Source organism: Vollenhovia emeryi, unplaced genomic scaffold (assembly GCF_000949405.1).
Source record: "Vollenhovia emeryi isolate VEMERY1.0 unplaced genomic scaffold, V.emery_V1.0 DF939124.1, whole genome shotgun sequence".
Lineage (NCBI taxonomy): Eukaryota > Metazoa > Arthropoda > Insecta > Hymenoptera > Formicidae > Vollenhovia > Vollenhovia emeryi.
The window spans coordinates 2,152,748-2,161,983 of record NW_011967242.1 but is presented as its reverse complement, the minus strand read 5'-3'; the positions used below and the strand labels follow the sequence as shown (position 1 = coordinate 2,161,983).

At 44.6% G+C, this 9,236-nt stretch overlaps 2 protein-coding genes and 1 pseudogene across 4 annotated transcripts; 2 read left to right on the top strand and 1 right to left on the bottom strand.

The window, feature by feature from the left end:
- The first annotated feature begins 9 nt into the window (after positions 1-9).
- On the top strand, positions 10-3,003 carry LOC105569424 (annotated as a pseudogene).
- Positions 3,004-3,095: 92 nt separating this feature from the next.
- Positions 3,096-6,001, top strand: LOC105569422. 2 transcript variants are annotated; one of them, XM_012025879.1, is made up of 5 exons: positions 3,096-3,695; positions 4,456-4,859; positions 4,942-5,077; positions 5,570-5,626; positions 5,699-6,001. In XM_012025879.1, exons 2-5 carry the CDS (start codon positions 4,504-4,506, stop codon positions 5,849-5,851), a joined length of 702 nt encoding a protein of 233 aa, XP_011881269.1. In that variant the 5' UTR covers positions 3,096-3,695; positions 4,456-4,503; the 3' UTR covers positions 5,852-6,001. The 2 variants fall into 2 exon arrangements, with proteins under 2 accessions (XP_011881269.1, XP_011881270.1); XM_012025880.1 differs by having other exon boundaries at positions 3,096-3,741.
- On the bottom strand, positions 5,975-9,151 carry LOC105569423 (actin-related protein 8). Of its 2 annotated transcripts, none has more exons than XM_012025882.1 (8): positions 8,800-9,151; positions 8,033-8,200; positions 7,464-7,961; positions 6,988-7,332; positions 6,754-6,900; positions 6,461-6,680; positions 6,259-6,387; positions 5,975-6,162 (listed from the first exon to the last, which is right to left on the bottom strand). In XM_012025882.1, the coding sequence occupies exons 1-8, from the start codon at positions 8,833-8,835 to the stop codon at positions 5,990-5,992; spliced, it is 1,716 nt and encodes a 571-aa protein (XP_011881272.1). In that variant the 5' UTR covers positions 8,836-9,151; the 3' UTR covers positions 5,975-5,989. The 2 variants fall into 2 exon arrangements, with proteins under 2 accessions (XP_011881272.1, XP_011881273.1); XM_012025883.1 differs by having other exon boundaries at positions 8,033-8,235; positions 8,800-9,148.
- Between the last annotated feature and the right edge of the window lie 85 nt (positions 9,152-9,236).

Genomic DNA, 9,236 nt, shown 5'->3' with positions numbered 1-9,236 from the left:
CCCTCGCAGCTGAGCTTATCTCCTCTCCATGATATTATTGAGACGTCGTTTCACCGGTTGATACCGGTTTACGTTTCGCGGTTACGCCGTTGGCCCCCGCGGCGAAAGAAGAGTGAACACTGCGAACAGTCCGTTCGCAACGTCAACACTATGAGTTTACGCTCGAAGATATTACGCGGAATGAGACAGAGGTATACAATCTAGATGTACTGGTTTCGCCCTCTTAAAAATATTAAATTAACTATTCCACCCTTTGCGGCGCGTACGGATGATTTCTGCGAGTTTCACGCGCCGCCAATTCGTTCCAGGTCGCAGGTACCGCTGCTGCAGGTGGCGGTGAGAAGGTACAATGCCTGCCGGCAATGCCAGCAGGGATCCCGCTGTGTTGTACACGACGTGCATGATCTTCGCCGCCTTAGGTATATCTTACTACGTTTTCAAACACAAGAGACAAAGCGTCTATGCTCTCAGCGCGGCCGAGCCGAGCGTACACTGTGGTGAATTGCGAAAGGACATGAAGACCTACACCTTGGAGGAGGTGGGCAGGCACGACAGCAAAGAGAAGCGCATCTGGGTCACCTTCGGCCAGGGCGTGTACGACATAACGGATTTCGTCGAGAAGCATCTGGGGGTGGCCCGTCCAAGATCCTGATGGCCGCCGGGGGATCCATCGATCCGTTCTGGAGCATCTTCGCGAATCACAACACGCCGGAAATTCGCGAGCTGCTGGAGTCCATGAGGATCGGAAATATATCGGCGGCGGACGCCGAGTCTAATACAAGCGACTCGTACGATCCGTACGCGAACGAGCCCGCCAGGCACAAGGCCCTGACGATCAACGGCCACAAGCCCTTCTGCGCGGAACCGGCATCGCCGCTGTTGACCGAGAGTTTTCTCACGCCGGCGTGAGTGTACATTATTTAAATTGCTTGTCTTTCGTTTTATGAGAGAGGAAAGTCCCCTATTATGAGGTAGCCGGGTTTCTGCTAAATTAATAGGCGTCGTCTGTTGATTCCACCATGAATTTATTGCCCTTTCATTGGTGGATTGTGGTAATCGTCAAAAGATTTGCGATTGAATTTGGGCGTTGAAAACCTGCTGTCTCACATTAGAAGCCTGTCTTGTAATAGAGAACTTGACATGTTTCAATTTGGTCCCGCGGATATTTACGCCCTGCTGTTTTTCAGTGACTTCTTTTATGTGAGAAATCACTTGCCCGTTCCTCAGATAGACTTGAAGGATTACACGCTAGAATTGGCGATAGAAGGGACGACCAAAAAGACGCTCGACTTCGAAGCGATAACAAAGTATAAGAAGAGGACGATAACAGCGGCTGTAATGTGCGGCGGAAACAGGCGCTCGGAAATGTCCAAGGTAGATCCGTCGAAGAATAAGGAATTGCCGCTCAAATTCGCTGAAATTAATGGCAGATACGTGGCGTTTAATTTTGATTACAGGTAAAGAAATTGAAAGGCATTAACTGGAACGTTGGCGCTGTTGGAAATGCGACCTGGACGGGTGGTACTATTGTGCGACGTATTGAAAGATTTAGGAATCGATGAAGATGCCTTTGATCACGTTCAGGTATTTTCCGCGATAAAAGTAGCCTCATTTTACATATAAGTATACTATATTTAAACCTCCCAGTAATAGTAATTCTTTAATAAAATTTGTATGGCTCAAATGTGATAAACACAAATTTGAAGGAGTGGAGGACTAAGAGCCGTGACAGGGTGTTAATGTCTAAATATTTCATACCTTTAATATTGTGCACAATTAATAAACTATCGCAGCAAGTAATTTATCATTCACATCGGAAAGGCACTGAGAAAAGTTTTTATTATTTTTGTCAGTTTGAGGGATACGATCTAGATCCAGCTGGTATGCCGTATGGAGCAAGCATTCCTATCTGTAAAGCAATGGACCCGAGAGCGGACGTGATCCTGGCGTATGAAATGAACGGTGAACCGTTGAGCAAAGATCACGGATTTCCGATTAGGGTAATCGTGCCTGGTGTCGTGGGCGCTAGGAACGTGAAATGGCTGAGTATGGAAAACTCTCAAGAGCCCGATTGCGCATAATCACTGAATTTGCGCTTATATTAAGCTATACTTTCAGGTAAAATTATCGTATCGAAGGAAGAGAGTCCGTCGCAGTGGCAACAGGGCGATTACAAGGGTTTCTCTCCAAGCACAGATTGGGACAACGTGGACTTCAGTAAATCGCCCGCGATACAAGAAATGCCTGTAATATCGGCGATATGCGACCCGCAAAATTCGGATGTGGTCGAAATCAAGAATGGGAAAATTCAAGTGAAAGGTAAAATCGCACATGGAGCGATCACGTGGCACCGAATTGCAACACGAATCGGCTTCATTATTTTGCGACAAGCGTCGTATAAATTTCGTTAATGTTTGTAAAATAAAATTGCCATTTTAGGCTACGCGTGGTCCGGTGGTGGCCGGAAGATAATCCGTATCGACGTCACTAATGATAAAGGTGAGAAAGGCAACCCAGCGAGAAATGACTCGTCGATTGATGTCGAAATGTCGAGTCGATTATTTTGCTTCCTTTTAACGATCCATCGTTAACATTTCTTTTCGCTGTTTACAAAGGCAAGACCTGGCACACGGCAGATTTGACGGAAGATCTTGAGGCGAAGCAAGGCCGATACTGGAGTTGGACGTTGTGGAACGTGGAACTTCCTGTGAGCAAGAATTCAAAAGAGGTTGAAATCTGGGCTAAAGCAGTCGATTCGGCGTACAATGTGCAACCAGAAAGCTTCGAGAACATCTATAACATAAGAGGATTGCTCTGCAACGCGTATCACGCGTATGAAGAGATTTTGGATATATTTGGAGGAAATTGCGGTTCTTCCAAGCTGATTCTTCAAATATTCTTTTCTCTAAACTACGACGAAGGTGCAATAATTCTTAGATATAAATTATTGTTAAAGATTGGTTTCTTCAAATTGCCAGTGTAACACTAAAGTTCCAAATTTTATTCGACCACAGCCTAGAGTGTAGGGAGGTCCAGGTTCAAACCCTGACTGAGGTAATATTTTTCGCAATAACTTTTCTGCATTGGCAGAGAAATTAACAAATGTGGCCAGCTGTGGCCGAATAAAATTTGCATTTTTATAAATCATTATGTATTATAATGAATTGATATTGTGTAATTATCGCAGTTGTTATACACAATTTTGTACGAACAATCTGAGCAATAATATTTGCGTGAAGTCACGAGAGTTTGTAACAATGAAATTGCAATGTCCTTCCTTCGGTCTGTAAACGAATGTAAGGAATTTTTAATAAAGTTATATACATCGATTGAGAATGTAGAGAAGCTCCACGCTTCTAAATGCAATCTGTAGACTTTTTCGAATTAGCGGTTCTGAATTCGGAATTTCGCGCTCTTGCCGCACGAGGTCTTCGATATCTTCGAGATCAATTCGAGGAGAGAATGCGCACGCTCGCCGATAAGTTGGTTTTATAACCCATAAAGCGGTGTACGCGCGCGACAGGCGTCACTTTATGTATGTAAACACTTAACTTATTTATTCTACTTGCGTGTATGGCGACGCTGCTGTTCTCTTTTACCTCCAATTTAATTTCCAACGTACTTCCAACGTGGCGGAGAGCGATGGGACATTACAGCTTCAACGCGGTATAACCTTCAAGCGCCGTCGGTTCCTGGTATGTCCCGCAGAGGGAGAATCCAAAAAAAAAAAAAAGGTTCCTGGTATGTATCGTTACTTGCTGAGAACTGCGTAAGGCCTGCTCTACGGTGTGCCCTTTGTGCAGAGAAAGATTCTATTTTACAGCTAATAAGTACGTTCAAAAGTTTTAAGTTGTACATAGTAAAATCGTACTTTGTCGACAAATACATACTTTAGACCCGGTCTACAACGAGTTGTCAGTCAGAAGCCGGCACTGTACGTTGATTCCTCTCCTTTCTGGGTGGAAGAAAAAGAACCGACATACCTATAGTTCTAACAACTCATTGTAGACCGGGCCTTTAAGTGCATTGATCAAGGGACAGTAGCATCTCACGCGAGGTATAAGCGTAGCGACTTTCTTAAGGCCATTCTACAATTGCGTAAACGTAGTTGTAGGGTTGTAGAAGTAGTAATAAGTGTTGTACATCAAAGTAATATACAATAGAGTGAGATACGTCGTAATGTAATTGAAATGAATGATTAGTTAGCTTTTACGTCCTACATTGTTGTAGTCGTGAAAGATCAAGTTCAGCCATCTTTTACAACAGGCTTTACAATTGGAAATGCTAGTTTAAAACTGTGTTTTACAACACTGTACAACCGCTAACAACCACGTTTACGCAATTGTAGAATAGCCTTTATACAAAATAGAAGGTTTCTAATCGAAAAAGGCACATTGTAGATCAGGCTTAAGATAAAAACACCTGGCTAGAAGGGACCACTTGTTCTTTTACCAGCTTGACCTGCATGCTTCATCGCGTCCGTCGAAACCTTGATTACAAAACATGGACGTTGACGAGAACATGGAATACACGCTGGACGACGCTCTCGGGGCACTGCGGGAGAAAAAGGCGGAACAGGAGAGAATTATCGACGATCTGATAAACAAGATATCGAACAACGAGGTCTTCACGCTGAAACCGTCCAGCTCGCTGGAGGACGTGAAGGTGAAGCAGGACAGATTGCACGAGAGCCTGCGAAAGGAGGTGCTGCAGGTGCAGCCGGAAGACTATCCGATTCCGAGAACGTCCGACCTGCGCGTGGAAGTGATGACCGAGATGGAAGCGGGGATACGCGAGATGCAGGAGGTCCTCGACAATCTGCAACGGAGTCTCTCCAGCATCCAGGAAGACGTCGTGTAGTGAGTACAGTAATAGTAGAGTCGCCGTTATCCACGTCGATTCCCTTCTGCCGTTTCCTTATCTCCATTGTGCTTCTTCTAGTTTGAGAAGCAAGAAGAAGGGACTGGATGAAATGCGGCAAGCTAATCTGGATATCACGGAGACCTTCGCAAACATAACGTACAAGAAGGAGACCATCCTGACGAAGAAGCTATTTCAGCAAGTGAAGAATGATCTGGTATGTATTTTACGAGGGGTAAACCGCTGGTCAAAATCATGTACACCAATGCCTACTAATGCCCAGTGGGCATTACATTATCTTGTTTTATCTTTACAATTCCCCAGCAAGGCCTAATGCCCAAAACATGCTTAGTAATTCCTAGTAATGCCCAGTAATGCCGCATTGGTACATGTACCAGAGTATACCGGAGTGTACACTCGGCGTCATGAATGCTATTACACCTGAAAATAGCCGTTAATTTCAATATATTCCGGCGGGACAATTCATTTTATTAAAGTAAATTTTCTATTGGATATCTCTTCAGCGTCCTCCTTCAGGTGTAAGAGCACTCACGACGCTGAGTGTACGTTCCTTGGTATATGCACCAAACAGTCGCCAAAAATCGCCTAAACTTGCGACCCGTGCACGATCGCAAGGAAGTCACGTAATTTTTAAAATGAAGCGCGAGACAAAATACTGATAGTTGAGAAACTTGGCGTTTTTTCACAGCACAACGTGGTGGATACCATTTTTCCGAACAACGAAGGCTTGAAAGAGTTCTTAGCGGTATGATCATTTTTATATATCGCCGTATATTTTTTTTTGTACAAAGTTAATTATACGAAATTACAATTACAGACGCTAACGTCAGCTTATACGAAAGGAGGGGATAACGTCTACGTAGACGTCACGCCGGACGTTGTTAGTTACATAAATTTCCTACTGGAAGCTGATTTAATACAATACCACCCTAACGACAAGAATAAAGTCAGAATGACCGAGTTATTATAGTGTCCGATAATTAGCTAATATTTTACAATCTCGTCCTCTACAACAGTGCGGCGCAGTATAAAATAACCGATGGACAAGTCAGAAATAGAAAAACGCTTGTTTGTAAATATGATTGCTTAAAGTAATATAAAATCTTTTCTACCACAAGAAAGGAGATCTTTCCCTCAATATTCTAATGCCCCAGCGATGCCATTCGGTGCGAGTGATCCACAATTCCTGAGCAGACTCCAAACAGCTTAGAATCCCCGCTCCTTTCCACGTCGTCATACCGGGATCCATATCCTTCGGCTGTGTTATAATATCTAGTTGTTCTACAGAAGCAAAATGTTGCGCAATAATTTTCCGTTCTTCGCAATGCAAGATGGTTGCAACTGATTAGTCAGGAGCTCCTTGAAAGAAATACTTACCGGGCCTGTACATGTAAGGAGTTTGAAGAGATATTCGATTGCGAAGCCACATGCCGATACCTTTAAATTTCAAGCCCGAACCCACGACTAACACGCAACTGTACATTTTCCTTTTGAGATCTTCGTTGGCTGTTACAAAGAAATGAGATTAACGCTTATGTTTAATTAAAAGGTCTACAGTTGAACGAATATCTTTGCTTACAGCATCGCTCGATGCTCTGTAATATCGCTTGGTCAAGACCCAACAGTTGTTGCGGGATCACGAAATCTCGGGGAGCTTCCAAATCGCGATTTGACAAACTAGGTACAGGATCACCGACAGCGTCGACTACAACTTCGTCGTCGCCCACGGCTGCGGGTGCAGCAGCAGCCTCCTCCTGCATTTCTGACGAATGATCCAGAGTTTCTTTCATCCCACGTCTCTGAAAAGACAGCAGAGTCGAATTTGAGCACAACGGAGACGTCGGTCGAGCTCGAGAAACAGTGGTTACTTACACTTGTCTCTCTCAGATAATTCTCATCGTAAGGATCTTCCGGGTCTCCTAACGATCGTTTCTGGACGTGAACATTATGCGTACCAGTGATTCTGAACAGCTCAGGTTGAAATAAGCTCAAAGGTGCTATTAAGCATTCATCGCCGACCTTAAACAAGTTTCAGCAAAGTCTGATATTATGGATGAAGCTAGTCTTTATTTTTTAAAGAATAAATTTAAAAAGGGGGTACAACACCTGCAAGGTATACGTTCTCGTTTGTTGTTTCGGCTTCCTGACAACGAACGTTTTCTCCTGCGAGCCGCACACATTCAGATCCACGTGGCAAAAGTCTATCTTCAACTGCTCCAAGAGCAGCACGTCCAACTTGTTGGTGGGATCGCACGATTTATACGGAAATGCGGATTTTTGCAAGAGCCAGAGAAACGTCTGCGTGACATCCGCGCCGCCATAATCCATACGCACGCGCGTGTCCTTGTGAGAGATCGCATCCTCCACGCACGACACCGACACCTTCTGCGCCCCGATGTCTACTATACACGCGTAACCCAGACCCGCTCCAAACATCGCGCCTACATGATCCTATCGATAACAAAGGCAGTCTGAACTTCAAGTTGCTTAAACTATTACACGAGTAGTGAAACGTTTCGTCACAAGGAACAAGAATTCTCATCCCCGAGAGGAGAATGTGATTGCATTATGGGCAAACTAACTTGCAATAGAATACAGCGTCCAAAACCAATTTCGTCCAGTAAAAGGGTCATCAATTCCTTTAGATACGGCCGATGATAAATGTCGGGTATAACGAGCACCGCGCGATAGTGCTTCAAATCTTTGAGGGGAATATCCAGCTTCTCAGCCAGCACATATTCCCAGATGGTTTTTAAATCCGCCACGACAGCCATTATGCTACCGCCTGGACTCGAATGTATATTAAGCTCCCCCCTTCTATACGGAAAATGGACATTAAAATTGCACTCCTCCTCCGGATCTAACGACAAGATATCGTCACCGACAACTATGTCACGATCGGTCGTCGTCCACTTCATGTTGCCGGGAGAGGAGAGCTCCGGGCTTGATCTGCGATTGAAAGCGGCTATCTGCTGCGGAGGCGTAGCGTATCTACGGTTACCGTCCGACTGCAAGCAGGACTGAAGAGTGTGGGATACCTGCAGCCGGGACTCCTCCATCGCTTGTGTCAGCTCCTTCGTCTGCCAGAGACAGTGAGACGCAGAAACATGATAACAATAAGATCCGACTGCACGTTTACTCCAGCACTCACCAGTGTCACGGTTGGCGGTAAGAGGCTGTCCTTGTATTTCGTGCCATTTGGTAAACGTCTCCTCGCGACGGCGTGCAGCAACGTAACGGGTTTCAAGTCCGAAGCGCGGCCCATGCGAAGGTACATAGAGCCCGGATGAATAACAATAATCGTCTGTGCTTGGATTTGCTGAAACGTCGGTTACTATGAGTGCTTGTCCAGCACTTGTAAGCAAACAAAAATGTGACTGTAAGTAAAAATACTGGTTTGGCTTCCAGGCTGGAGCCGCACAGGTTTTCCATTCTATTTCGAATGCAAATATCTCATTGAAGTAAAATGAAAAAGCAAATTGTTGAAATCAAATGGAAAACTTACATAAATTTCATCTTTCAGTTTTGACATTGGTATCCGCCACAAAAGCCTCTAATATCAAAATGAATCTTCCAGATATTCTTTCTATACGATAATCATGTCGCTACTGACCCGGTTTCACCGACGTTCGAACTTCAAGCTTAGTTTAATTCGTCGTTTGTCTCTTTCCGACTGTTACCTCAGCAAGAGACAAACGTAAACTGAGCTAAGATTAAAGTTAAGCGACGTTTGGTGAAACCAGGCCTAAGAAGTAGAAGGCATGAGTTAGTTAAAGGTCACCCAGATTTGCTTTCTTATATTCCTTATGGTTTTGTATGTATCGCGTTGCAAAACAAGTGTAAACGGAAGGTCCTTGTAACCTTATGCGAGAACGATTGTCTATTTATCGATATTAGTAACAAAACAAAAATAATTACTTCGGCTTCTTGATAAACTGGCATCTTCGTTGACATTCGATATTGCGGTAATAAATAAAAGTGTCCTCTACTTTTATTCCTCTTCTCTCGTGAAAGTTTCCACCCGGGACCGGTGCGGTACAAGTGTCAGAGCGCAGCTCTTTTCCCTCTTTATACCCGTTCACTCGTCGACGTTCCACTTCAGTTTTCTCGCGGCGAGTTTTCAGAGTGTATTACGTAGCCCGTGGTCACGCGATGCTTCCGAAATACTAGCATCCTTTCAGGAATCATCGTCGATAGCACATGACAACATTCGCGAGCGCGTGCAGGTTATGTCGTCCATTGTTTACACCCGAAAGTTGCGGGCCACCTGTACGGAAAAATTAACCAATCACGAGTTCAAGGCGCGTCGCGCGCCACCAAAATGGCGCAGCGAATCAGCCAGATCGCTACTTTTT

Excerpts from the sequence above, each read along its gene's own strand:
- LOC105569422 (XM_012025879.1), top strand. The coding sequence starts at position 4,504 with ATGGACGTTGACGAGAACATGGAATACACGCTGGACGACGCTCTCGGG. Across the intron at positions 4,860-4,941 it reads ATCCAGGAAGACGTCGTGTA|TTTGAGAAGCAAGAAGAAGG; the intron begins GTGAGTACAGTA and ends TGCTTCTTCTAG. Across the intron at positions 5,078-5,569 it reads AGCAAGTGAAGAATGATCTG|CACAACGTGGTGGATACCAT; the intron begins GTATGTATTTTA and ends GTTTTTTCACAG.
- LOC105569423 (XM_012025882.1), bottom strand. The coding sequence starts at position 8,835 with ATGTCAACGAAGATGCCAGTTTATCAAGAAGCCGAA. Across the intron at positions 7,962-8,032 it reads TACCGCCAACCGTGACACTG|ACGAAGGAGCTGACACAAGC; the intron begins GTGAGTGCTGGA and ends TGTCTCTGGCAG. Across the intron at positions 6,681-6,753 it reads ATTATCTGAGAGAGACAAGT|AGACGTGGGATGAAAGAAAC; the intron begins GTAAGTAACCAC and ends CTGTCTTTTCAG.